General features: G+C 47.4%; 1 protein-coding gene and 1 long non-coding RNA gene across 2 annotated transcripts in view; both read right to left on the reverse strand.

Moving 5' to 3' along the window:
* Nucleotides 1–6,973: 6,973 nt before the first annotated feature.
* LOC135177501 (uncharacterized) lies at nt 6,974–8,714 on the reverse strand. Its single transcript, XR_010303083.1, has 2 exons — nt 7,947–8,714; nt 6,974–7,670 (listed from the first exon to the last, which is right to left on the reverse strand). It is a non-coding gene; the product is annotated as an uncharacterized LOC135177501 (long non-coding RNA).
* Nucleotides 8,715–9,186: 472 nt separating this feature from the next.
* The window catches only part of SLC5A9 (solute carrier family 5 member 9), a 29,479-nt gene continuing 11,182 nt past the window's right edge, over nt 9,187–27,483 (reverse strand). The window contains exons 7-15 of the mRNA XM_064148301.1: nt 27,329–27,409; nt 26,408–26,613; nt 25,466–25,601; nt 24,196–24,303; nt 23,179–23,329; nt 21,380–21,548; nt 20,538–20,753; nt 13,568–13,715; nt 9,187–10,091 (exon numbers count right to left, since the gene is read on the reverse strand). Coding sequence (XP_064004371.1) covers nt 9,883–10,091; nt 13,568–13,715; nt 20,538–20,753; nt 21,380–21,548; nt 23,179–23,329; nt 24,196–24,303; nt 25,466–25,601; nt 26,408–26,613; nt 27,329–27,409 — 1,424 coding nt within the window. The 3' untranslated portion in view covers nt 9,187–9,882. The remainder of the gene's footprint in view (nt 10,092–13,567; nt 13,716–20,537; nt 20,754–21,379; nt 21,549–23,178; nt 23,330–24,195; nt 24,304–25,465; nt 25,602–26,407; nt 26,614–27,328; nt 27,410–27,483) is intronic.

Here is a 27,483-nt window from a genome sequence, read left to right on the forward strand (position 1 = left end):
AAGGTCGGGGGGGCGGGGGGGGGAATAAGAAACTAGCGAAAAAGGAACCACATTAAACTGTTTGCTGAGGTGTGAGGCCAGAGGGAAAGGGCACCAGTGGCTGCTTGGAACGGCTGTGTGGAGGAGAGGGGAGGGAAACTTCGCAGTGCTAACCTAAGGTCGGTCAGAAATAACCAGCTGGAGTGACATGAGCATAAACCTGCCTGAAGTGACAGGCAGCTCAGCTCCTGGGAATCTATTTACATATGTTTAAAACAAACACACACACACCCCAAAAAAGAAAAGCTGCCTTTGTTCCCCAGGAAAATCTATTTACTTGGCATTCAGCTCATGTGGGAGCTGGAACTTACTCATGGAAGATGTCAAAGCAAAGCAACTGACGTCTCTGCTTTAATGTGAGGCTGAAGCAAAGATTTAATTTTGAAACATGGAAGTAAACTAAAGCTCCCTCCCATTTAAAGGTGATGTTTTTTATTGACTTCAAAAGTTTTGAGAAGGGGTCGTGGTGGTTTGGGGTTTTTTTTCTTCCCCTCCCCTTAGGGACCAGAAGAAATGATAACAGTAATCTTACTTATAGCTGTAAGTCTGCAGAGACAGTGACTACAGGTTAATGAAAAATTGACACTGCTGCTTGCCTGTGCTTCCAGCAGGATTTTTTTTCTTCAAACTGGTGTGAACTATTGCACTGTGTGAGTTGGTTATGAATCTCACATATTAAACTGCATGCTGCTCCTCTGGAAGCTACAGGACAGAGACTAATGTTTGGACCAATCTTCCCGTGCTGAACAAATGCAGCAAAAAAATTCGGGATGGTTTAAAATGCTTACCTTGGTCCTCACACACTGGTTAGTCTGAACCAGAAAGTGGGCAGAGGAATTGTCCCCAGTGATGTGCATCCCACTGCTGGATCCAGGGTGCTGCCACAGAATCAAACAGGTTGGAAGAGACCTCTAAGATCATCAAGTCCAGCCTATCACCTAACCCTTCTAATTAACTAACCCATGGCACTAAGTGCCTCATCCAGCCTCCTTTTAAACAGGTGCAGGGATGCTGACTCCACCACCTCCCTGGGCAGCCCATTTCAATGCCAATCACTCTTTCCGTGAAGGACTTCTTCCTAACATCCAGCCTAAACTTATCCTGATGCATCTTGAGGCTGTGTCCTCTTCTGTCACTGGGTGTCACTCTGGTGGAAGAGACCAATCCGTACCTGGCTGCAACCTCCCTTCAGGTAGTTGTAGACAGCAATAAGATCTCCCCTGAGCCTCCTCCAGGCTGAACAACCCCAGCTCCCTCAGCCACTCCTCTTGGGGCTGTGCTCCAGCTCCCTTACCAGCCTTGTTGCCTTTCTCTGGACACGTTCAAGCACCTCAACAGACTGTGAGCAGACAAGCAGAGAAAACTACACCACGGTGTGGTAACAGAGTGCTGGAAGTGCAGTTGCTCCTGTGTCTTGCAGACATATGTGTGCTGTTGCCCACACCTACACACAGTCCGCTTGTGTGGCACTGAGTCTCCTTGAGGGTTACCCTGTGACATGTTGTTCAAGTACCCTCTCCAGGAGCCTTTCTGCAGTGTCTCTGGGTGGAATCGTGCACAAAAATGGCATGAGCTCAGCACCTCAGGCTGACTTTGGTTTGTACTCTGACAACTTAATATCTCTTTGTTGTCCTTTGCATGGTGGTGCCATCTGGTCTTGCTTCGACAGCTTATCTGTAACATTGCACTGCATGATATTTCAGGTTTCGCTTCTGAAATCTTGGTCTGTGCTTGGATGCAACACCAACACCTTCATCTCAGCCTTTGACCAGATGGCATGCTCTTAAATAACATCCCCCCCACCCATGTACTGTGATGGAGATGGATGCACAGAGGTGTTGGAAATCACATCTGAGACAAGAGGATGAAGATGGGTTCAGGCTTTGCATGTGATCACTTGCTCCTCTTGAAAGACTTTAAACAGACTCTGCAGAGTGCCCCAGTAGCTGGGCTGAGGGCTGCTCTGGGAGCATCTCCTGCAGGAGGTTCAGGATTCACTGGGTCACAGACACGTGAAGAAAATGCCTGACCTGAGGGCCAGGGTACACCTGGGAAGAGGTAGCCTTGCATGCAGTGGAACGTGGGGCAGTGAGGGGCAGCATCACACAGACTCCTTCTTGAGCATGTTGCCATCAAGGACATCTGTGTTTTCATGGTCACAGTGGATTTGTTCTCTCCTCTGGGGAGATGGTTATGTTTGGGGGATGAGAAAGTCTTTCACTTTTCTGAAGAACAAGCTGTGATGTTTCCTTGCAATCTTCTTGCAGCCTGGAAGCTGCCTTCAGTGCCATTCAGCAGCACTTTGTCGGTGTGGCAGCTTGGCAACTCCTTCAGGCACCTTCACCTGCTTCAGAGGCAGTTGTACAAAAAGTGCAAATTGTTCTGACACCAAAAGCTGAATAAAAATCCCTTTCATCTATTTCTCCTTGTGTTGCCTTCACAACACCCTGTGTATCACTCTTGCTCTTCAATGCAGACGAACTACAAAGTGTTCACACCTGGCTCTGGGAGATCACCAAGGTTGGATAACACCTCCCACATTATGCTGCCATTGGCCTGCAAGGGGGAAAACAAACTCCATTAAAGGTATGCACAGGACTGTGAGATGACAGAGTTGAATCTGAGCTTTTTTGCATCTGCTACATTTTACCCTTTCCCACTTCCTTTTGGCTTTATCCCCTTTATTGCCTTTCCGTGGGTATAAAAGCCTCTTTCTCTGCATGCACTGTCTATAATTTATACTTACATGGTGTAAGTTCATAACAGAAAGCAGCTTAAATTAACTGAAGAGGATTGATGAAATCCAGCAGTTGAAAGCTGAAATGAAATGCTCCAACACCAGAAACTAGGTGCTAATATTGCTTTTTCTTTTCTCCTGTTGTCATAAGAAGTATTTCACTAAAAATGGTTTCTTATCTTGCAGTCTCTACGCCAGCACTGATAACCACACTAAAAGAGCCATGGCTAAGCTGGCATTTGGTGAAGCAATTGGCAGGGATGTTCTGCCATGGCACAGAATCATAAAATGGTTTGGGTTGGAAGGGTCCTTCAAAGGTATCATCATAGTATAGTATCATAGTATCATCAGGGTTGGAAGAGACCTCACAGATCATCAAGTCCAACCCTTTACCACAGAGCTCAAGGCTAGACCATGGCACCAAGTGCCACGTCCAACCTTGCCTTAAAGTGCCCCAGGGACGGCGACTCCACCACCTCCCCGGGCAGCCCATTCCAGTGTCCAATGACTCTCTCAGTGAAGAACTTCCTCCTCACCTCAAGCCTAAATCTCCCCTGGCGCAGCCTAAGGCCATCTAGTCCTGCAGTGAGCAGGGACATCCTCCAGTAAGTCAGGTTGCCCATAGCTCTGTTGAGCCTGACCGTGAATATCTCCAAGTAAGGGGCCACAACTGTCTCCCTCAGCAACCTTTTCCAGTGTTCCACTCCCCGCATGGTAAAAGACTTATTCCTAATGTCTGACCTGAGTCTACGCTTCTCAACTTAAAGCCATTGCCCCTCATCCTATCACTACAAGCCATTGTGGTTCTTGTTTAGGTAAAGATCAGTTTGGGACTCCACAGGGACAGGGATCTGCTGGAAAAGGTCCAGATGAGGGCTACAAGGATAATTAGGGGACTGGAGCACTGCCTCATGAGGAGAGGCTGAGGTGCTTGGGGCTGTTTAGTCTGAAAAAGAGAAGACTGAGAGGGGATTTAATAAATGTTTATCAATATCTGAGGGCTGTCAGGAGAGGGGGGGGACAGGCTCTGCTCACTTGCGCCCTGGGATAGGACAAGGAGCAATGGATGGAAGCTGCAGCACAGGAGGTTCCACCTAAACACAAGAGGGTACTTCTTTAGTGGAAGGGTCCCAGAGTACTGGCACAGGGTCCCCGGAGAGGTTGTAGAGTCTCCTTCTCTGGAAACTTTCCAGGCCTGTCTGGATGCATTCCTCTGTGACCTGAGCTAGATTGTCCTGCTCTGGCAGGGGGATTAGACTTGATGACCTCTTTGAGTCCCTTCCAACCCCTGACATCCTGTCATCCTGTGATCACAAATCCTATCAGTAAATGCTAGGTCAAAGTAGAAGATAAGGCCTAAGCTCAGAATCTGGTCCTACTTCAGTACATGTAGCCTGGACGTGAGCTCCTACTACTTACCAAACTACAGTGTCCTCAAAGATCCAGCTTCAACATAAGCAGAGGACCACCTTGCTTCTCCTGCTAGCCCATTACCTTTTAATTGGCAGCCAAGACAAACCCTTCTTTGGGATATATTCAGGCTCTTCCTATCTGTTATAAATTTTTCAAGACCTGTGCTAAGTTGATGACTTTTTAATTAAGAAGGAAAAAAAAAAAAAGACAAAAACTCCATTTTAGGTAGCAATAAAATGTAAGAGGTAAATACCAGCTGGTTTAGTGAGTGTGCTTTAGCTGCTCCACAGAGATACACAAATGCACACTCTGAAATCCTCTTGTTGATACGTCAGCAGCTCAGAACTGCTGCAGCTTGAGGCTAGCAGGGTTATTTTCCTTTGTCTGGGCTTTAAAACATTGCTCCAGACCTCAGAGCTGGGTAAGATAAGCTGAATCCACAGACGGTAAGAAGTTGGCTTTATTATCTGTGGGAGGAATGCTTCTTGACTATGTAATTCACAATCGTTTTAAGCAACCTTCTCCTCTCTCTCTCCAGGCATGGAAGAAGCGGAGTTTTTTTGAGGCTGGAAGCACTGGGCACTGAGAAATGGGAGAGTGAGCTGCATTATCAGGAAGGAGGGAGAAGCACCTTCCAGACACAAGGCTGTGGAAGAAAGTAGGGGAAGGCAGCTCGGGCTAGATGACCTCTAAAGGTCCCTTCCCACCCAAACCATTCTGTGGTTCTATGTTTCCCATTGCCAGAGATATCACAGTGCAGAGCCAGGCACATAGGGAAAGTCCTGCAGAGACAGGGTGGAAAGTACCTGCATGAAAAGTGAGCTCAGAATCCACGTTCACAGGTATTAAAAAAACAATGCAAAACCAAAGCTGTGACAGGACAAGGGGCAAGGGGTGGAAGCTGAGGCATAGAAGGTTCCATGTGAACCTGAGGAAGAATTTTTTCCCTGTGAGGGTGACAGAGCACTGGAACAGGCTGCCCAGGGAGGCTGTGGAGTCTCCCTCTCTGGAGATATTCAAGAACCATCTGGGTGTGTTCCAGTGTGATCTGCTCTAGGTGATCCTGCTCTGGCATAAGGGCTGGACCAGATGAGCTTTTGAGGTCCCTCCAGCCCCTGACTTCCTTGGATTCTATGATTAAGCTTCTGCATTACTATTCACAGTAAAAATATGTGGGTCTGGGGGAGGATCAGATACGTTCTTTGATGTATATTTACTGTGTGTTATTGTTTTGCTCAAATGAAGAGAAAGTAGCAAGTATCTGCAGAAGAAAGGAACTAAACCATGCAAATTTACTGAGGTTTTTTTCCTTTCCTCGTTGGGATCAGAAATGCAGAGAGGTCTTGGGATTTTGTCAGCCCATGCATGCCCTCCTCTCCTTCAGCTTTCCAACAGCTTTACACTGGTGACATTTTCCTCCAAGGAATACAGAGAAGACAGTGGTCCCTACAGGGATGGGCGCTTGTGACCCACGTTAACCCAGGAGCTGTGACTTGCAGATACATTTCAGGTCATCATCTGCACAGGGCAGGTGATCCTCACTGTCGGTACAGACTGGGAGTTGAGTTGCTAGAGAGCAGCCCTGTGCAAAGGGACTTGGGGGTAATGGTGGCTGAGGAGCTGGACATGAGCAGACAGTGTGAGCTTGCAGCCCAGAAGGCAAATCATATCCTGGGCTGCATCAAAAGAAGTGTGGCCAGCAGAGCCAGAGAGGGGATTCTGCCACTTTGCTCTGGTGAGATCTCACCTGGAGTACTGTGTCCAGTTCTGGAGCCCTCGTTATAGGAAGGACATGGACTTCATGGAGCAGGACCAGAGGAGTGCCATAACAATAATCAGAGGGTTGGGGCACCTCTGCTGTGAAGACAGGCTGAGGGAGCTGGGGGTGTTCAGTCTGCAGAGGAGGAGGCTCTGGGGGGACCTAAGTGCAGCCTGCCAGTACCTGAAGAGGGCTCATGGGAAGGTTGGAGAGAAGCTCTTTACAAAGGCCTGCAGTGACAGGATGAAGGGCAATCGGTTCAAGCTTGAGAAGAGCAGATCTGGATGGGATGTTAGGAACAAAGTCTTTACCATGAGGGTAGTGGAGCACTGGAACAAGTTGCCCAGGTAGGTGGTTGAGACTCCTTCCCTGGAGACACTCAAGGTGAGGCTTGATGGGGCCCTAGGTTGACCTGGGCTAGTGGGGGATGTCCTTGCTGACTGCAGTGGGGCTGGACTAGATGACCTCTAGAGGTCCCTTCTGTCCCAGACCATTCTATGATTCTAAGACCATCAGCACACACCAGGAAGGCTGTGGGTGCCGCTGCCTCCTCGGCCCAGAAAACGAGCAGAAGGGAGCAGAGGAGACACAGTGCCCTGTTTGCTAACAACACCCCCTCTGCTGCAGTGTGCCTGGTTTCACTTCTTTCCTTTGTAACAAACTGTGCCCACCACGGCGTAGATGCTTTTAAATAACATTTTTAACTATTTTCTGGTAAATTAAAGTGCTGACATGTTTGTAGGGCTCATTGTTAATTTCATTTCCTTTGGCTCAGCCAGCCAGATAAAACACATTGTGATTAATCTTTGTTTAAAAGCAGATCCTTTGCTGAACAGTAATAAATGTTCCTGATAGATTTGTCAGGAAAATGAATGATAATCATTTGTGGATAGACACAAGCCTAGTAGGGAAGAATAATAAGGAAATATGTATTGGCATCATTAATAACATCTGCTGCCAATGGGCTGCTGTACTGGTCACAGCTCTGAAAGCGCTGTGCTTGGGTGGGGGTATTGCAGCTGGCCACGTGTGTGAGGAGCCAGGCTGCAGAGTGCTCCTGGGGCCATGACAAGCTGCTCCCTAGGAAAGGTTCATAAGGAGCCCAGCTTGAGGTTGCAGTACATCCACCATTGGCTGAGCCTGTCCTCACCAAGACCACTGCATTGCTAGGCTCTGGCTTCCCATGTCACTGCTAAAAACTCTGCTAGACCCCCTGAATGTTCTCGTTCCCTGCTTTTCAGGCTGCAGCTGCCTGGATCCATAGATAATTGTTTTTTCCCTTGGAGTTCTACCTCACCAAAGTCTCTGTTCTGCTAGGCTCTGACTTCCCATGTCTGCTAAAATCTCTTGATTGACCCCACAAATGTTCTCATTCCCTGCTCTTAGGGCTGCAGCTGCCTGGATCCACAGCTAATAATTTTTTTTCCCCTGGAGTTCTGCCCTCATGGTGTGGGCTGAGCAATGCTGGTGGAGACGCTGCTGCCAGCATAGAGCAACTTGGGCTTTGGCAGCTGGGATTTGACAGGTGCTTTCACTCAGAGCCTGCCCTCGTCCCACATCATGTATCTCTAAAGAGGTTCCTCCAGAGCCTGTCACAGGCGTTTAAGCACTTGTATGTCTTCCCAGAGTTTTTAGGAAACACCCTTGCTTCATGAATGCACAATACATGAGGAGATAAAGCTCTTCACAGGTGCTGCAGGTGCCTTGGTTTTTCAGCAGGCTCTGAAATGAGAAATAGCATGTAAAGAAACACACATCCCCCCCTCCCCGCTTCATCTTCAGCCAGCAGGAAAAATCTCATCTCTCTTTGGTTTGGCTTTAATTTCATTTTTTTCAGCTAAGTGCAGTGTTTTCCTAGAGAATACAAGGAAAGGTCAGGATGCTTTGAGATGCCTTTGGTTTATTTATTTAAAACATTTCAGATTTCCCCTTTCCAGTCATTTTTTTCCCCCTTCAGTTTGGTGGTTCAAAGCAGAGTAGTAAGTCAAATAAATTTACCAGTGAAATGTGTTTCTCCTGTGGGGTGCACAGCTGGCAGCATCTGGCAGTGTCTCCTTTCCTTCTGTGGGCCAAGCTCAGAGATGCAGTCACTTCTCTCAGAACACAGATATCACCATTCCAAATGAAACATCATCTCCCAGGGTCCGTGGAGGAGGATAGGGAAGGGAAGGGGTCAGCTATTTGTGTCATTAAAAAATCAAGAGAGAATTGGCTCCTATTACCTGCAAAACAGCAATTCTCTCCCAGGAAAAGAATGATCTCCAGCATTTAAAAACTGCCCCAGTTGTTTTCCCTGTGGATTTAGCAGCTGTGTGGTCCAAAAAAAGCCAATCAATGCATTGAGCTAAAAGTGCTGCTGCAGGGCTGTGTGGCTTGGGAGCACTCAGCCCCTCTCTGCTCTAGGCTAGAGCCATGGTCCTTCTAAATGCATTAGAAATGTGTCTGCTATTATCAGATATTTACCAGCTATTAATCACAGCTGGTAACTTGATTTCCTCTAAATGTTTTGAGGCAGCCTCTGATCTGGGCACCACCTGCTCAAAATCGAGCGCTGGAAAGGCAAGGTAAGCTCTGCTTCGTAAGCCTCTTCCCATGGGTTGGATGGATGATGGGGCCAAGAGCTCCCTTATTCAAAGGAAATCTGCTTTTTCCTCTTAGAATAAGAAAATGCTTGCATTGATCTGCAGGAGCACAGCACAGACCCCATCCTGCATGGCCTATTCCATCTCCATCCAAGCAGGATAACTGGAGAAGCCATGCCCTGGGCTCCCTGTACCAGGTGAGCACAGAGCCTTTTTTGTCCTCTCTTTGTTGGATCATGACTCATCTTCTTCATCTTTATGGTGTCGTGCTTCACCACATGCCCTCACCTCCACACACAGCCCATGTCTGGTGGCTTGGATATGTCCCTCAGATGCTGGACTAGAGGGTTTCAAGCCTGTGGACAATATCAGCTTAACCACCAGGCAAAGATATTAACAGTGGGTAGCGTTGTCTGTTCCTCTGGAGGTGGTTTAAAAGATTATGGCCATGCTACATTAAATGATACTACCAAGATGGGTCACAGAAGCCTGGACTTGCTCAAGAAAGAAAGATCCAGCCCTGGCTCCAGCCCAGGGAGGAATATTTCTTTTCCCTGCCACAGGCAGGTCACCATGGTCCCAGGGTGATCTTTGCATGTCACTGCAGGATATATTACTACAATAACCCAAAGTCAGAGCTGGCTTTGTTATTAAGACACCTTTATTGCTGGTAATGCTGTTAAGGGGCAGCACTGGCCTAGTGAGTAACCAGGCTGAGGCTGTTGTAAGACCTACTGTCACATAGCAGTGTGCAGGGTTGAGGGCTTAAGGGAAGCCTCTGTCCCCTGTGCTGGTGCCAGTGGGGTTGGGGGAGCAGAGATGGTCCAGCACAGATTGTGGAATGACTGTGAGAGTCCAGGTTCTCATTGCTGGTCTAATTCAGTGGTCCCACACTAACCTTACCTAGATTTTGGCTGTATAAAAAGCTGCAGGTAATCCTTAAGTCTCTTACCCCACAGCATTGTAAACCAGAATTCCTTCAGAGGTCACTCCTGTAAGAGCAGTGGTAGGAAATCAGCCCTGAGCTGGTACCAGAGGGGAGTGGAGACACAGCCATGCCACAGATGGGCTTTTCAAACCTTCTGCCCCTTGCTGGGCTTAGCTCTGCGCCTTTAAAACTGCCCCCACGTCTCCTAGTTTGACCTATATGCTGTCCCACACATCCCATGCACTCTGGAAATGAGCCCCACAGTCACTTCCAGCAAGCAGTGCCTCCAGGGAAGGGCTGCACCAAGGTACGCCAGTGCTTATGGGAACATCACCAGGGTCTCTGTCACCAGATGCTTCTACCTTACATATGAAGATGAGGATTCCCTGAGAGAAAGCAAGGCCACATTCTAGCTGACCTCTTCTCAACCAAAGTATGCCCACAGGAAGACATTAATGGTCAGCAGGAGAACTGCATTAATATTGCAAACAGTCTTCCACTGGGGCTTTTCCTCGATGCTGGTGAGTTTCCTCTCCAGGGCAGCTCTCTCCTCCTGGGACAGGGTGGGTGTGGGGCCAGTGGACAGACCACAGAACCATAAATACAGCATTTTCCAGCAGGGAGGCTTGGCTGCTGCAAGAAATGAACCAAAAATTGGGTATTAACATCGAGCTGGGGCTCTCCCTTCACTCCTTTCATGAGCTTAGGAGGTGCATTGACCAGCCTGGTGTGAGCTTTGAGATGCATAGGTGGGAAAGGGGATAGAGCCAGCTGCCTCAACAGCCTGAGCAAGGTTGCTTGATTACACCACCAATCTTTAGTTAACTAACAGAACCTCTCTCCCCCAACCTAACCCAGCTTCATCATTTTTTTCCCCCTTCAGTTTGGTGGTTCAAAGCAGAGTAGTAAGTCAAATAAATTTACCAGTGAAATGTGTTTCTCCTGTGAGAAATTCATAAATTCATGACAGTGGGATTGTCCACTTAGGCCTATCCTGGCTTACTTGTGACACATGACATGCCAGGTGAAGCATAGAACCATAGGTTCATAGAATCACAGCATCATAGGATCAGTCAGGGCTGGAAGGGACCACAGAGATCATCCAGTTCCAACCCCCCTGCCATGGGCATGGACAATTCACACCAGATCAGGCTGTCTAGAGCCTCCTCCAGCCTGGCCTTAAGCACCTCCAGACATGGAGCTTCCACCACCTCCCTGGGCAACCTGTTCCAGGGTCTCACTGCCCTCATGCTGAAGAACTTCTTCCTAACATCCAGAGTGAATCTATTTGTTTCCAGCTTTGTTCCATTCCCCCTAGTCCTGTCACTACTGACAGCTTAAAAAGTCCCTCCCCAGCTTTTTTGTGGGCCCACTTAAGATACTGAAAGGCCACAAGAAGGTCACCTTGAGGCCTTCTCCTCTGCAGTCCCAGATGAAGTCTGTGCATTAATTGCCAGGCCTGTGCCATGTGTATTTCCCTGACTGTGCCTTCCAAATATAACTTTTTTTCTGCCTGCAGGATGTCAGAAGGCTTTGAAAGAGGTGTTACCCAGAAAGAAAAGGCTCATTAAACTGTCAGCTGCTGAGTTTTGCATTTCCTATCCCATAGTTACTAATTACCAAAATACCAAGACACTTGTTTAGAAAAAACCTGAGCTAGTTAAATGAACTGGAAATTGATAATAAATAATAAATAATGCTGAATGGCTGCATTCAACCTCAACTCAAACCCTGATGGGGGGGAAAAAATACCAAGAGATTTCTTCAGCTGCTCACTTCTGTTTATCTTGGCTATAATTGGTAGCAGTGTCCTTTGACCTGGCCAGTAAAAGGAAAGAGTGAAGAAATCTTGGCTGTGTGTCTCTCTTCTGAAATTTCTGCTCTGTCACCTTGGAGATTTAAAAACATTTCTGGCCCCAACCCAGAAATCTGCATTGTTTTAAATAGACTTGCAGAGTAATCCTATGTCCACTCTGAAAAATCAGAGCTTGCCTGCACAGCAGCTCCTGATACTATTCTGTCTCCTGACAACTCTGTCAATTTGATTCATTTGATTCTTTGCCTTCTTCCTTATCAAATGCCTTTGGTAAGACACACACAGCAATTTGAGCAATGTGGGCCTGAGCTCTAACCATGGCTGATATGCTAAGGGAAGATGAAAGATGCTATTGGCACAATGTTCAAACGCAGGCAGATTTATCCTAGGACACCCATGAAGTGCATGTGCCTGCTCCCAGTATGTCATGGGCACTTCAGACCATGGTATCATATAGAATCATGGAGTCATAGAATCAGTCAGGGTTGGAAGGGACCACAAGGCTCATCCAGTTCCAAAGCCCCTGTCATGGGCAGGGGCACCACACACATCAGGCTGTCTAGAGCCTCAGCCAGCCTGGCCTTAAGCACCTCCAGGCATGGGGCTTCTACTACCTCTCTGGGCAACCCCTTCCAGGCTCTCACCACCCTCATGCTGAAGAACTTCTTCCTAACATTCAGCATGAATCTACCCATTTCCAACTTTGTTCCATTCCCCCCAGTCCTAGCACTATCTGACAGCCTAAAAAGTCCCTCCTCAGCTTTCTTGCATGCCCCTTTAAGATACTGAAAGGTCACAATAAGGTCACCTTGGAGCCTTCTCCTCTCCAGACTGAAAGCCTCAATTTCCTCATAGGAGAGGTGCTCCAGCCCTCTGCCCATCTTCATGGCCCTTCTCTGGATACCTTCCAGCACATCCATATCCCTCTTGTCCCAGGGACTCCAGAACTGGATGCAGTACTCCAGGCAGGGTCTCACCAGTGCAGAGTAGAGGGGGAGGATCACTTCCCTCGACCTGCTGTTGGTGACCTGATGTTACAGCATCCCTGGCTAGGTTTCACCAGTGAAGTTCACCCAGGACTAAGACAACATCTCCAGCATATGCACAAGAGGTTTATCTCCCAGCAGTGGTGCAGACAGGAAGGGATGCCACTCCTATCTGCTGAAAGTTGAAATTACAGACCTTGCCATAGCTTGCCTTGTGCTAGTGGTCACTGCTGCTTCAGTTCTGCCTGCAGTAGTACTAGGGAGCTTCTCAAAGAGCATTTCAGCGAGACAAATAAGTGCAATGTCACGGCACAAAGCCCCAGTGTCAGTGGGGCAAGGAGCAACATTGCAGCAGCACAAACTTCCACCCTCCCACGGGATGTTTGTAAGTTGTCTTTGACTTCTAAGGTGGGAGTCCAGCACACAATTAAATGTCCACTGACTGGGGGAGTTCACATGAATAAATAACTTGTTCTAGAGAAGAGGAAGAAAAACATTTCACTGAAATGTGGGATTTCCACTTTTTTTCCCCAGAGATGGCAGCTTTTCTGAGCCATTCAGCAGATTGTGCCATGGAGATAAATGCTATAAGATCACAGTATCAGAGTATCAGCAAGGTTGGAAGAGACCTCATAGATCATCAAGTCCAACCCTTTACCACAGAGCTCAAGGCTAGACTATGGCACCAAGTGCCACGTCCAATCCTGCCTTGAACAGCTCCAAGGAAGGCAACTCCACCACCTCCCTGGGCAGCCCATTCCAGTGTCCAGATATGTTAGGAGGAGCCAGAACCAAAATACTTTCATTTGCCTCATGCTTTCAACTGGTATCCTGGTAAATACAAGCCTCAGCTAAAGTGAAAGCAGCAGCTGGGGCTTTAGAAGGGCTTTCATGCTGTCTTGGCTGTGCTTTCACATGCACATGAGTGTGCTGGGGAGAGACCTCATTGCTGTCTACAACTACCTGAAGGGAAGTTGTGGAGAGGCTGCTGTTGGCCTCTTCTCACATGTAACTGGAGACAGAACAAGGGGGAATTGCCTCAAGCTGAGACTGGGGAGGTTTAGATTGGACATTAGGAAAAAGTTTTTCATGGAGAGAGTGGTCAGGGACTGGAATGAGCTGCCCAGGGAGGTGGTGGAGTCACCCACCCTGGATGTGCTAAGGGTCATTTGGATGTGGTGCTTAGGGCTATGGTTTAAGGTGAATCTTGTAGAGCAGGTTTGTAGGTTGCACTTGGTGATCCTGAAGGGCTTTTCCAGCCTGGATGTTTCTGTGATTCTGTGCTTATTCACAGAGAGTGACCCTACCTGCCTCCTCCTTATCACCTGCAGCTGCAGTTTGGGCTAAGTCACTCTCTCCACTGGCTGAGTTGATCTGTGCTGCTTCATTCTTGTAATAGTTCAGGTCAATGGCAGGGACTTTTCTGTTTCTTGTCCACCACGTCAGGCAATCAAGCTGCAAAGTGGGACAGAGAACAAACAGGTTATTGCCTATCAGTCCCAAACTGGCACGGTGATCATCTCCTCCATTGTGGGACACAGATCCAAGATGGTGAGGCAATGGTCATTCCAACCATTTTTCTCATCTGTCTTCTGCACAGATGCCCACACCCTAGAAAAGAAGCCTGGTGCCATCCAGTTAGAGCTGAAAAAGCTGAGGGGAAAAAAGTGTGAATTAATTTAGCTTTTTTACCTTCTAGTGTTTTAATTCTCCTGTCCCATCCACCTGTCTAGCAGGAGTAACCTTTAAGGAGACACTGAAGAAGCAGCTTTCTATTTGCTAGTCTCACTTGATTGACATGAAATGATGGTGATCTGCATCCAGAATGGCAACTCTCCAACATGGAAGGGTAATAAAGTCAATTTAAAAAGAAAAAGGAAGCCAAGATAACCCTCTCTGGGTACAGTCAACCTCAGACAGCAACTCTACCCTCAGTAAACAAGGTTTAGTTGAGTTTTGCCTTGCAGATGCACAGCCATAAGGGCATGATGCAGATACACAGCCATAAGGGCATGGTGCAGATACACAACCGTGGGAATGATGGCATTTATTTGAGCAGCTCCTTCTCTGGGACATAGACAAGACCTGGGGGACCTCCTGTCTTGTTTCAGTTGTCATTGTATAGGAAAAGAAGATCCCATGCGAGTCTAAAGCCCCACAGTTGGAACAAGCTCACATCAAAGCAGTGACCTGCACTTCCAAATGAGCTCATTTCAGGACTTTCAGTGAGGAAAGTGGCAGCAAAGTGTCTCTGCTCTGTGACTGGAAGCTTGCATTCATGAGGTGCAGTTGGGTGGGCAGACAGAGCCATGATGGTGAATACGAAGTCACAATTCACAGGGAGGATTACACTCCATGTTAGACCGACAAGTGTAGCTAAAAGTAGAAAGACATCAGCTCTAGACACACACTGTAAGACTTGCTCAGCCAAGCACCTTTCCTCTTCTCCTGGGAGGAGAGACTGAGGCAGTTGGGGCTGTTCAGGCTGGAGAGGAGAAGGCTCCAAGGTGACCTTATTGGAACTTTTCAGTATCTTAAAGGGGCCTGCAAGAAAGATGGAGAGGGACTTTTTAGGCTGACAGGTAGTTCTAGGACTGGGGGGAATGGAACAAAGTTGGAAATAGGTAGATTCAGACTGGATGTTAGGAAGAAATTCTTCAGCATGAGGGTGATGAAAGCCTGGAAGGGGTTGCCCAGAGAAGTAGTAGAAGCCCCATGCCTGGAGGTGCTTAAGGCCAGGCTGGCTTAGGCTCTAGTCAGACTGATGTATGAGGTGTCCCTGCCCATGGCAGGAGGGGTTGGAACTGGACGATCCTTGTGATCTCTTCCAACCCTGACTGATTCTATGATTCTTTCATACCTCTGCAAGAGGTCAGGAATTCTTGTTCTAGATCAATTCTAAACGTCTTCTTCTCCCTGGAAGACAGGAGAGTGCAGATTAATCTTGCAAAATGCACAGTGGTCCTTCTGCAGCTGTGGAGTGGGGTTAACCAGCTCTCTGAATTCAAGCCAAGCCTGCTATTCCTTTGGCTGACCATGACACGCCAAGCAGGTCGGTGGCATTGGCACTTCCTAACCTCTGCTTGCTCTGGCCAAGCCAGACACCAAGGACTAGGCTCATCAATCCCATTCAAATGCAGCTGCCCAGGTCCAGGATTTGTCCTTCCACTCCAGCCTGTGGCTGCCCTGTAGAGAAGCTGTAGGACAGGACTGGGGCAGCAAATCTGCAGCAGTAGCACCAGGTCAGGCCTGAGGAGCTGCTGCTTCCCTGCTCTGCCCCTATGGAAATGAACACCCCCAATGGGTCACTCACAAAGTAAGAGTTTAATTTGTGAATTTCACACACACAAATCTAGGCAGGAGCTTCCAGCTGACACAAAATGTTGCATAATTTCTAGAAGATTTATAGCTTTATTTAAATCATTTTCAACCAAGATGAGCACTGGGCAGGGCTAATCTTTCTTGTCATGATGTGCTAAATTGCTTTGATTTGATGATCCTCATCTTTCTCAAGGATCCTTCTTTTATGTTTTTTTTTTCCTTCTTTTTTCCTTTTTAATCACTTAGAAAATGTCACTGAAACACATCAAAGTTTCAGGATACTAAAACATTTCCAAAACTTTTTTTCCTTTCCTTCCTCTTCCTGTGAGTCACTGAATGGCTGAGACTCCACACAGCAGCAACACTTGCAAGGGCTGGAGTTTATCTGGGGCCCAAAATTTGCCAGGAATGATTGCCAGCTGAAGATAGGACAGGCATATAGGTATAGAATCATAGAATCAACCAGGTTGGAAGAGACCTCCAAAATCATCCAGTCCAACCTAGCACCCAGCCCTGTCCAGTCAACCAGACCATGGCACTAAGTGCCTCATCCAGTCTTTTCTTGAACACCTCCAGGCACGGTGACTCCACCACCTCCCTGGGCAGCCCATTCCAATGCCAATCACTCTCTCTGCCAGCAACTTCCTCCTAACATCCAGCCTATGCTTCCCCCGGCACAACTTGACACTGTGTCCCCTTGTTCTGTTGCTGGTTGTCTGGGAGAAGAGACCAACCCTCACCTGGAACCCACGCCATCAAAATGACTGGTAACTTCACTGTGTGTCTCGGCACTCACCCAGGCTGGAGCTGGTGCTTTGACTGTGGCCATATAAAACAAACCACCACCAACACCAAGGGCTCCCTGGTGAAGCATCACAGCAGCTTCAAGCTCCCCCGTGGTGGGCACTGGCTGGCTAAGTTCCTTAAGTCACGGCTTTCTCCTCTTTCCTGTCACCAGAAGGGCAGCTTCCAGTGCATATCAGCAGTGTTGTGTGGCCATGGAGGCCAGCACGGGGCTGTCTCAACTTCCCTGGCAGAGACTCTTGAGAAGATGGGCATGGGGGAGGCAGAGGCTGGCATGTGCTCTGCATGCCTGAAGACAGCAAGTAAGCCTGTAAGAACAGAGGCAGCTGCCTTGGCATAACTGGCTCGGAAAAACACTGCCTGCCGCTGCTGTGCCCAAAGGCAGGAGAGTGGGGGGCAGCCACTTGGGGGGTTCTAGGGAGCCGTGCGTGGGCACTGCTTGAGGAGCCCTGTGTGCCCCCTTTGTGCTTATTCCCACAGTAACTGAGAATGCTTTGCTCTCAGTAGCACTAAATGGTGCTGTGGGAGCTTCAGCTGCAGCACCTCAGAGGGCATGGCATGGGTTCAGGCCACATCCAGCCTTTTCTTGAACACCTCCAGGCATGGTGACTCCACCACCTCCCTGGGCAGCCCATTCCAATGGCAAATCACTCTCTCTGTCAAGAACTTCCTCCTAATATCCAACCTACACCTCTCCTGGCACAACTTGAGACTGTGTCCCCTCCTCCTGTTGCTGGTTGCCTGGGAGAAGAGACCAAACCTCACCTGTCTACAATCTCCTTCAGGTAGTTGTAGACAGCAATGAGGTCACCCCTGAATCTCCCCTTCTCCAGACTAAAAAACTCCAGCTCCCTCAGCCTCTGCTCATAGGGCTGTGCTCCTCAGGTACCAGTCCCTCAGCCTTTCTGGGTGAGCCCTGATCCCTCAGGAGGTGACCTGCTCAGGTGCTTGTGCTTTGTGGGCTCTTCCTCTCCATTTTCACCCTCCCTTTCTCCTTGGGCACAAGAGTTTGCAAGAACTCAGCAAAGCTTTTCTTTTGTTGTTTGTAAACTAAAATAAATCCTTCTGTTCCAAAATGCCATCTGGCACCTGACAGTTGTGTTTCAGCTTCACAGTCTCAAATTTAATTGTAAGCTCTTTTGCAGGGTTTTCAAGGACGCCGTGACACAATATGGACTACCTGCAATGAAGACATATGAACTCTGGAGCATACCAAACAAATTCTTTGCATACTTGTTTTTCAGCACAGCATCAATCACCACAGGGATGGGAGAGTGTCCAAAACAGCAGGAGAAAATGCTACAGCTTGCAGTTCTTGGACTGTAATTCATTTAAAGCCAAGCATATTAGCTGCACCAGTCTAACAACAGATACAAATCTCTTTTCTCCTTTTGCCCATTTACTATCTCAACAGCATTGAGATTCAATATTTAAAGTTGTCCAGTGTAGATTTTCAGCTGGTGTAAGGCAGCATAACTGTGTTCAACAGCTGTTCCTGGTCTTTGAAGGCAATGGAGCTGTGCTGATTTACATCTGCTGAAGTATGATCTATCACTGTATTTCCTTGGCTTTTTCCTTTGGTGGTTTGTTTTTCTTTGCCTTTTGCTTGACAAAATAAATGGTGTAATTCCTAGCTCTTACACGGTGTCTTTCATCATTCCATCTCAAAGCCCTGTGTAGATAAGGGCTGGCAGAACTCACCCCATGTAATTTTCAAAGGGCAAATATCTCAGGCTCATAAAGTGAGCTGACCAACATATGGGACGGGGAAGCACCAGAGCTTCAGAAGTCAGCACTCAGGACACTCAATACCAGCCTCCACCTCTCAGCCACTGTCAAAGGGATCCACAGGCTCCTCGCCAGAGGTTTGCTCACCTCTGTCAGAAGCCAGTAATCCAAAGCCACTAATGGCCAAACACGAAGTCCAGGTGCTAGTTTGTACCCAGAGAGTTAGAGTGCAAACCTATACATGCCCTCATGTCCAGGGTAAATTTTGGATGATCTTTCCTGTTGGAATCTGGGACGAATACAAGAAATGGAACAAAAATCAGACTGAAACCATATAGGGCCAGATTATCCCACTCCTTCCAAGATATGGGAAGAGTGGATTAGCTACCACTTAGCAACACCCATTGCCTGGAAGCCCATCTCAGTTTTCTTGTGGTGGAAAGATGCTGAGGGCAGGAGTGGAGCACATGGATGGTCATCACTAGCATCAGACAATTGACTTGAGTCTCTGTGCCCAGCATCTCACTGCCACTAGCAGTTCTTATTCATTTTATTCAACAGAATCTTTTATACATCTGTGAAGCAACAAGCTCAACACCATGTGAGTGTGAGGTTCCTAGCCAACCAGAAGTTCTCCAGACCATTCCCCTTCAGAAAAATCTCACCACAAAAAGCCCAGCCTATGATTGTTGTGGCTAGCACTGTCCTTTAGCAAGATCTCCTACCTCCTTGTCCCTGAAGATGTGGGACAACTGCAGACAGATTTTTTCAGACAAAATCCTATCCTTCTTGCCCATCCTGTGGGCTATTCTTCCTGCACCTCTGCCCAGCTGAATCCACCTCAAATCAAAGAGCATCGGATCTTTGAAGAATATGTCAAATAAAGTCCCTTAGATCCAGCACCACAAACCCACCTATTGCTACTGAAAATCTCCTCTAAGGAACCTCTGGTAATCATGTTCTTCATCATGAGGGTGGTGAGACCCTGGAACAGGTTGCCCAGGGAGGTGGTGGAAGCCCCATGTCTGGAGGTGTTTAAGGGCAGGCTGGATGAGGCTCTGGCCAGCCTGATGTAGTATGAGGTATCCCTGCCCATGGCATGGAGATTGGAACTGGATGATCTTTGTGGTCCCTTCCAACCTTGACTGATTCTATTTTTCCTTCCCTGATTCTATTATAACAGATCTTCATCCTGAACTCCCTCCCTTAAAATGCACTTGAAATGTTTTCATACCTCTGTGGCCAGACTAAAAAGCCTGTAGGTGCTGGAGCCAGTTTCCTCGTTCCCTGTGATGTTTCCTGTTCATCAGTTAATACATCTTATCTCACTGTTGCTGTGGGCAGGGAGCACTGCACATGTTTAGTTATCACAGGTCAGATGATGAGTGGGAACTCATTAAACCACGGTAATTAATTGCTGGCAACCATCTGGCCACCCCTGAGCAGCAGTGAACAACGTAAGCAGCAGAATTAATGGTGCCTCCTTGCCAGTATTTCTCTCTCCCATGTGGATCCTCTGATAGCCAATAAAAGCTGAAACTTTATCTTAAAGCAGACACAAAGATAGAGGAGAGGGGGGAAAGAGACAGAGAGACTACCTGAGCACTTCATTTCATGTAATCTTTAGGAGCTGGGTATCTTTGACACCACTAATATTCCATCAAACATTGATGGAACCAGTTAATGCTTTACAAGTTATGAGGAAGCAACAGATAGAAAATGCTGTGATGACATCACCCTCATTTCCTCATGCAGTTAGACAGGAGGAAAATAGGTCTTCTAAATCTACCCAGTAACCTTTGTTTGGAAGTAGATGGCAGTTTTGTTATATTGACAGCTGCTTTAATACTTGGGACTGGGAAGAGTCGCTTCAAGGTTTTATTACACCAAGCCTCCCAACTCTGCACTGTTTTAATGTGTTAAGTAAAAGAAAGTTGTTTCTGACTCAAAGTTATGAAATGTAATTGAGCTCACATTGGGACAAAATGTTATTTTCCTAAGTGCCCATGTTGCAAAAGATATTAATCTTGTTTGCCTGCAAGACGGATGCTGGCTCTGCTGAAACAGGGTAGATGCTACAATTAGATATATTTAATTCCTCCTCAGCAGTGCTCTGTAATATAATTTCATCTCCTTCCCCTCCTTCTTTTCTTTCTACTCCAGTTATGATGGGCTGTGGTGTCTGCCCAGCTCTAGGCACAGCATGGGAACTCACACTCAATTTGAAGCACTCAGTGCCTCAGGAATCATTAACACTCTGCGACCTGGGGAACAGAAACCTGAGGAGCAAGGGCTTCTTGGCAGCATATGCATTACACACCATTTCTTACCCATGGGAGGAAAAGAAAGGGCACATTTCAGAGGGGTTTTAGGAACCCAAATGGGGGGGATTCTGAGTAAAGGGTGCCACTGCAAGCCACTTACCTTTTCCTCAGGGATTGGTGGGGTGCAGAGACTAATAAGGACAATGACAGCTGCAGTGAGGACACAGAGGATGAGGGCAAAGTAAAGGTAGTGTAAGTCCTTTAGCACAGCTGGTCTTCTGTCCTCCTCACCACAAGATGGGGTGCTATAAATAAACTCCATGATCATCCGAACAAGACCAACAGCTAGCCCAGCCATGAGGCCCCAGAAAGCACCCTGAGAAAATGCAAGCATAAAGAAAAGGTCACTGCATGCTGCCTTCTGCTGATTTTTTTGTCTTTTCTGCTCTTTTTTTTCCTCTTCCCACTTCTGCTCTTTTTTTTCCCCTTTCTTTATTCCCCCCCCTCCCCCCCCCCATGCTCTTTTATTTTCTACTCTTTTCTGCTCTTTATTAGACTAAGACCTTTTATGCCTGGTGGAAATTCACACTGGCATGTATCAAAGGAGGATGTTTTCAGTCAAAACTCCTCAATTTCTCTTTCTACCCTTGAATGTGGAACAGACAGAGAACAGGCAATGCAGGAGTCTCCTCCTAGCAACATGTCTACAACCAGACTTTGACACATCATCCCTAAAGTGCAGAATAACTTTTGCCTTTCATGCTTTCAAACAAGCTGCCAAGAAGTGCCACTTGCAGTGGCTTCTTGGAAGCAAACACACACACACTAGACTGGGCTAAGATCCACTATAGGATGCCAGGGAAAGGCTGTCTAATTGTCACACTGTAGCTGGACTGGCTTTGAGTTTAGAGAGTCTGAAAGGCAAGGTACTGAGGGGAGAGTTATTTATTTATTTTCCCAAATTAAACATGTATCTCAATTGGTTGTTGACACTCCACTTACAGGCTCATTAATCCTCTTGCAGAAGATTGCCAGGATGAAGAGAGCTGTGATGGGTGGGGCTAAATAGCTGGTTATGGACTGAATGTAGTCAAAGAGCTTGCCGCTGTTGGCTGATTGAATGATGGGGATCCAGAGAATGCTGATGACTACAAGGATGAGGATAAAGACCCTGGAAGATGAGGATAAATTATTTTAGCTCTGCAGGTGGTGGAGTCCATACAAACATGAAATTTTGCAGCAAAACACACTTCCCCATGCTCTCAGAACTTCCTAAGAAATAGCCCACAGATTGCTCTCAAGAAGAAATTTTCCCTGTGTGTCCAGGAAAAGAGACAATTATTCTCATCTAGAAATTAATGTCAGCCACTTCCCAAAGCTAACTTCACAGATTTCAGAGGGAGCTGAGCTAGAACCTGACAACCAATACGTGTGAGAGATCCTTATGGGTGTAGTGGTTCCCACCAAGTAATTCAACCTGGCATGCCCAAGAGAGCAACATATTCTTCAAAGGACTGGTTCTTGGATGCAATAGAAAGAGGAAGCTGGAAACTTATGGAAGAAATCTTTCTCCCACCTTTCCAAGCAGATAATATGCTCAGAGTACTGTCTTTGCCAAATTACAGCTCATTTGCTGCTCACTAAAATTGCTTCTGGGATCTCAGATGCATACCACAGCCTTCCATCTTTGCACTGTACACCATAGAGGTTTCTCCATATTGCTGAGCAGGAGGTACTTCCCTTGTCACGACTCTGCAGTGGTGGAGTAGGAGATTGCCTGTAGCCTTCTACCACTCCACAGCAAAGTTTAGAGCTTAATGCTCATGACTGCAGAGAAAAAGCACCACAAATGTACAGAATGCAGTTTAAATTCTGTTATCAGGAGGAGAACTTTGCATCCCCCTGATATAACACAGTATGAAAGCCTGCTCACAAAGGACGCTGTAACTTATCACAGAGACAGGTAGCTGGGAGGCCCAGTTCTCTGCACTTGTTCTAGAGAAAGGAGTAACTGCAAAGTATCACTCCTTCCTGAGTCAAGAAACAACACAGAATCACAGGGGCTGGAAGGGACCTCCAAAGCTCATCCAGTCCAACTCCCCTGCCAGAGCAGGAGCACTTAGAGCAGATCACACAGGAACATGTCCAGGCAGGTTTTGAATATCTCCAGAGAGGGAGACTCCACAAACTCCCTGGGCAGCCTGTCCCAGTGCTCTGTCACCCTCACAGGGAAAAAAATCCACCCTCATGTTTAAATGAAATGTGCTATGCCTCCGCTTCCACCCATTGCCCCTTGCCCTGCCATCTGGCATCACCACAGAGCCTGGCTCCAGGCTCCTGGCACTCACTCCCTACATATCCATAAACATTGACGAGGTCACCTCTCAGTCTCCTCTTCTCCAAGCAGCAGAGCCCCAGCTCCCTCAGTCTCTCCTCATAAGGGAGATGATCCACTCTCATTTAATAGTCTTTGCAGCTCTGTACTGGACACTCTCAAGCAGTTCTATGTCCCTCTTGAACATCTTCTAAAGTTCTCCAGGGACAGTGACTCCAGAGCACTGTTGGCTTTCTCCAAAGGCAGTATTTATGGCTTACAGAAGAGAGAGACGATGATCCACGCAGCTCAGTGGTGCACTCAGTATTTCTTTTTGACCAGGTCTACCTAACAAAAAGCTCTTTCCCAGGCTGTGTTCTTACTCTATATTTTAGGCACCAATTTTTTTCACATGCCCAGGCTGAAGAATGTAAATGCTGCACTCAAAGAGGATGATGAGAGCAACAAGACAAAGAAATGTAAAGACCTGCCCACAATCATCAGCTCCTGCTCTGAAGCCTTTCTGTGGATCCGTTGCCAGATGTCTATAACGAAAAGAGTGCTGCTGCTGTTGAAAATAGAGGTGAGGGAACTCATCAAGGCTGCCATCATCACAGCAATCATCAAACCCCGGAGCCCTGGGGGAGCAAAAAAGGAAAGGAAATCAGAATGAGACCTTTGGCCTCTCGGCAAGTTTTTTTCATCCCAATGTAGTTAATGCAGTGAGACTCCTTCATCCTTAGGATTGATATGGGCAGTCTGATCTCCCTGTGCAGAGCAAGGCTCAAGCCCATCTCTGCAAGTGTAAAGAGAGCAGCCCTGGGGAGAGTGACTTAGGAGTACTGGTGAATGAGAAGCTCAGTATAAGCCATCAGTGTGCTATTGCAGCCCAGAAAGTCAACCAGAACCTGTGCTGCATCGAGAGAATTGTGGCCAGCAGGAGGAGGGAAGTGATCCTCCCCCTCTGCTCTGGTGAGACCCCACCTGGAGTACTGCATCCAGTTCTGGAGCCCCCATTACAAGAGGGCTATGGATGTGCTGAAAGGTGTCCAGAAAAGGGCCACGAGTATGATCAGAGGGCTGGAGCTGCTCTCCTGTGAGGGGAGACTGAGGCAGTTGGGGCTGTTCAGTCTGGAGAGGAGAAGGCTCTGAGGTGACCTTATTGGCCTTTTGGTATCTTAAGGGGGCCTACAAGAAAGCTGGTGAGAGAGTTTTGAGGCTGACAGGTAGTGCTAGGACTGGGGAGAATGGAACAAAGTTAGAAATGGGTAGATTCAGACTGGATGTTAGAAAGAAATTCTTCAGCATGAGGGTGGTGAGACCCTGGAAGGGGTTGCCCAGAGAGGTAGTAGAAGCCCCATGCCTGGAGGTGCTTAAGGCCAGGCTGGCTTAGGCTCTAGACAGCCTGATGTAGTGTGAGGTGTCCCTGCCCATGGCAGGGGGAGTTGGAACTGGGTGATCCTTATGGTCCCTTCCAGCCCTAACTGATTCTATGATTTCTCACCATCAGGCATGAGTTCTATCACAAGTTTGGGGTAGGCAATGTTGGAACAACCCACTGCAGCTCCACAGACCCTTTTACAGATGTCTGGGTCCACGCAGCCCACTTCATCTGCAGGAGACAGGAAAATAAATAGGAGTCAGCTTAAACTCCATTGATGTTGAAGTTGTTTAACTTGAGGAAACAAATATTAATGCCTTCTGTGGTTTCACATAAATACAGCTAGAATGAGCAGAAATGAAGAACAATTCAGATCACAAAAGTGAAATTTCAAGCTGACACTTTGCAATTGTGTTCAGGGTTCAGATATAACCCTCCTGGATGTGGGCAGCAAGGCTGGTGAGGGGCCTGGAGCACAGCCCTACAAGGAGAGGCTGGGGGAGCTGGGGTTGTTCAGCCTGTAGAAGAGGAGGCTCAGGGGGATGTCATTGCTGTCTACAACTACCTGAAAGGAGCTCACAGCCAGGCAGGAGTTGGTCTCTTCTCCCAGGCACTCAGTGACAGAACAAGACACAGCATCAAGCTGCATCAAGGCAAGTTTAGGCTGGATGTTAGGAAGAAGTTCTTCATGGAAAGAGTAATTGGCATTGGAATGGGCTGCCCCAGGAAGTGGTGGAGTCACCATCCCTGGAGATGTTTAAAGGAGACTGGATGAGGCACTTAGTGCCATGGTTTAGTCAATTAGAAGGGTTAGGTGATAGATTGGACTTGATGATCCTAGAGGTCTTTTCTAACCTGGTTCATTCTGTGATAGTTGTAATCCTTGATGATCTGTTGTTTGTGGGATCTGGACTGTTTCCATGCATCTGTCAACTGGGCTATCAAGGATGTTGCAGTCTGATTTATTTCTGTTTGGGGAAATCTGGGAAAGGGTCACTTTTTCTTCCACGAGTGGTCCTCCTGGCCAGGGTATTATTCCCAGTAAGTGGCATGCTCTGGAGAAACCAGCAAGGAGAGCTCCTTGGGAGACAACAGGAGGGAACACTTGCTTGTTCACAAAAGAGGGCAGTTTTGTATAAACCACCATGGGTTGAAGAAATCTGTGTGGTAGATTGCATGCAATGTCCACAGCATGGAGATACATACTCCCAGCAGAAAAATATGCCCCAATATGGATACTCCCAGTGACTTCTGTCACTGTGGGAGCACCAGAGGTAGAGGGAGGGTAGGGGAACACCACTGTACAACAGGAACCTTTGCCTTCAGGACAGAAGTTTCTGAGGTGTGAAAGTGCTGCTTGGGTTTAGTGGTCAAGGAACATGGGAAGGCTTACCTGGGTAAAGAGCTCTGCTGATCATTCCTGGCATGACAATGAAAAACATAGGGAAGATTTTCAGATATCCTCCGAGCACTGATCCACCTTTGGCATGGGAGAGGTTCTTGGCAGAGAGAGACCTCTGGACTATCACCTGCAATCAGTGCAGAAAAGGAGCAGAGACTAAAACAGAAGCACTATAGAGAGAGCAGCATCCATCCTCTCTGTGTCTTGTCCTCATGGATGACTTTCATCCAGCAGGATCCCAGGGTGTTTTGCATGCCAGTGGCAACTTTCCCACCTGAGTTGACTGCAGCCTGCTGCCACTGCTCAGAGCTCAGTGAGCAGGCTATAGGAGAGGGCAGCATGGAAATTTCCTTTGCAGGAATCATTTCACCCTTGACTGAAATGAAGCCACCTTGAGGATTGGAGACAACAGCTGTACGACAGCAAGAGGGAAGGAATGAAGCAGCCTGTAGGGGGTTTTGTAAAAGTTCAGTGTTTGGTTTTCACAATTATCCCATCTGAAAGCACAAAAGCACCGTGTCTTGGGAAACAAATGCACTTTTTCTTTGTGGCTTGGAAAGCAATAAGAAAGGTTAGACCTCTGGGAGTATGAGTGTCTTGTCTAGAGGTCTAAACAAAGTCACTGCAGAGCCAGTTCCAGATCCACATTTTCATGTCCTTGTCACACTAACTCAGTGAAGACACCTCGCACTCACCAGTCCACAGTGGGAAAAAGATGGAAGAGAATAACCTGCTCTCTCTGCACTAAGAAACACACAAAATTAGCAGCTTGCTGAGAAAGGAAGGAGAGAGAGATTTTGGTCTAGACCAGCAAAAAGGTAGCAGCTCCTGCACAATGAGTTAAAGTCATAATTCAGCTCACAGATCCATAGAGAAATGGACTGGAAATAAGGAGCATGATGGATTACCTGGAGAAGGAAAGACTTTCTTTACCTGGTCGGTGCACCAGCACCAAAGAGCCAGCACAGAGAGGCCAAACACAAGGCCAGGCCAAGGAATATCTCCTGTGACTGGATCCCTGAACAAATGAAAGGCGTCTGCACGTGGGAGGTGGCAGGTTGTGTTTGGGACTATGATCTTTGGTATTGCTGTGCTGTATTTTTCCTGAAGTCCTTCATACCAGCCAACTTTTTCAAATCCTGAAAAGAAAATGCCAGTGATTTAAAGTCTGGTGCTTCCTGCAAAGTTATTTCCTTATCTGAGACTCGTGACTACTTTTCTCTTATCTCCCTCTTATCTCCTTTCTCTTCATTCCATCTTTGCTTTTGGCTGTCAAGGTTTTTACAGGCGTCAGATGGATTCTGTGCAAAGTCCTTGTGGTTTTTCCAGTGTACCTTAGAGGAGAATCAATGCAGGATATTCTCTATGATGCTAATCCCTCAACATCTGGTCTTTACTCCCACATTTTCCAAGAGCTGGACTAGGATGGTATGACACAAACCAAGATATGTCTGTACTTCTGTTTGCCATGAAGGCTTAAAGCAAAGACTGATGATGAGCAGTTCCTGGTTGCTTTTTTCCTCCACTTTTATAATGTTTGGTTACACCCAGATGAATGCACAGCAGCTCCCAAAGTCAGCTGGCAAACTCAGCACAACTACTCTGGATTTACAGGACCATAGTGAAAGCCAAGTTTGTCTCTGAGAATGCAGTGTTCCAAGCTCTTTGGCAACTCCAGGTAAATCTCAACTAATAAGGCAAAGTCATTCAGGAACTCATCTCCATACAGTGAGCACAAACAAGTCTGGAGGCTTAGCCAGTGACAGTTGTGCTGCCACCACGTTTTTTTTTTAAGTGGTTAAAACTCATTTCTGCACCATACCAGTGAATGACACCACTGCAGGTTCCCCCTACCTATGAACATGAGGACCAAAGCTCCCAGAACCATGATCAGGGTCTGCAGTGCGTCTGTGTAGATCACAGCTGTTAAGCCACCTGTCAGAAGAATCAGACACAACAGGTAGAATGTGTCACTGTGTGCAACAATACAGGAACTGGATGACCCTTGT

The sequence above is a fragment of the Pogoniulus pusillus genome, chromosome 8 (genome assembly GCF_015220805.1).
Source record: "Pogoniulus pusillus isolate bPogPus1 chromosome 8, bPogPus1.pri, whole genome shotgun sequence".
NCBI lineage: Eukaryota > Metazoa > Chordata > Aves > Piciformes > Lybiidae > Pogoniulus > Pogoniulus pusillus.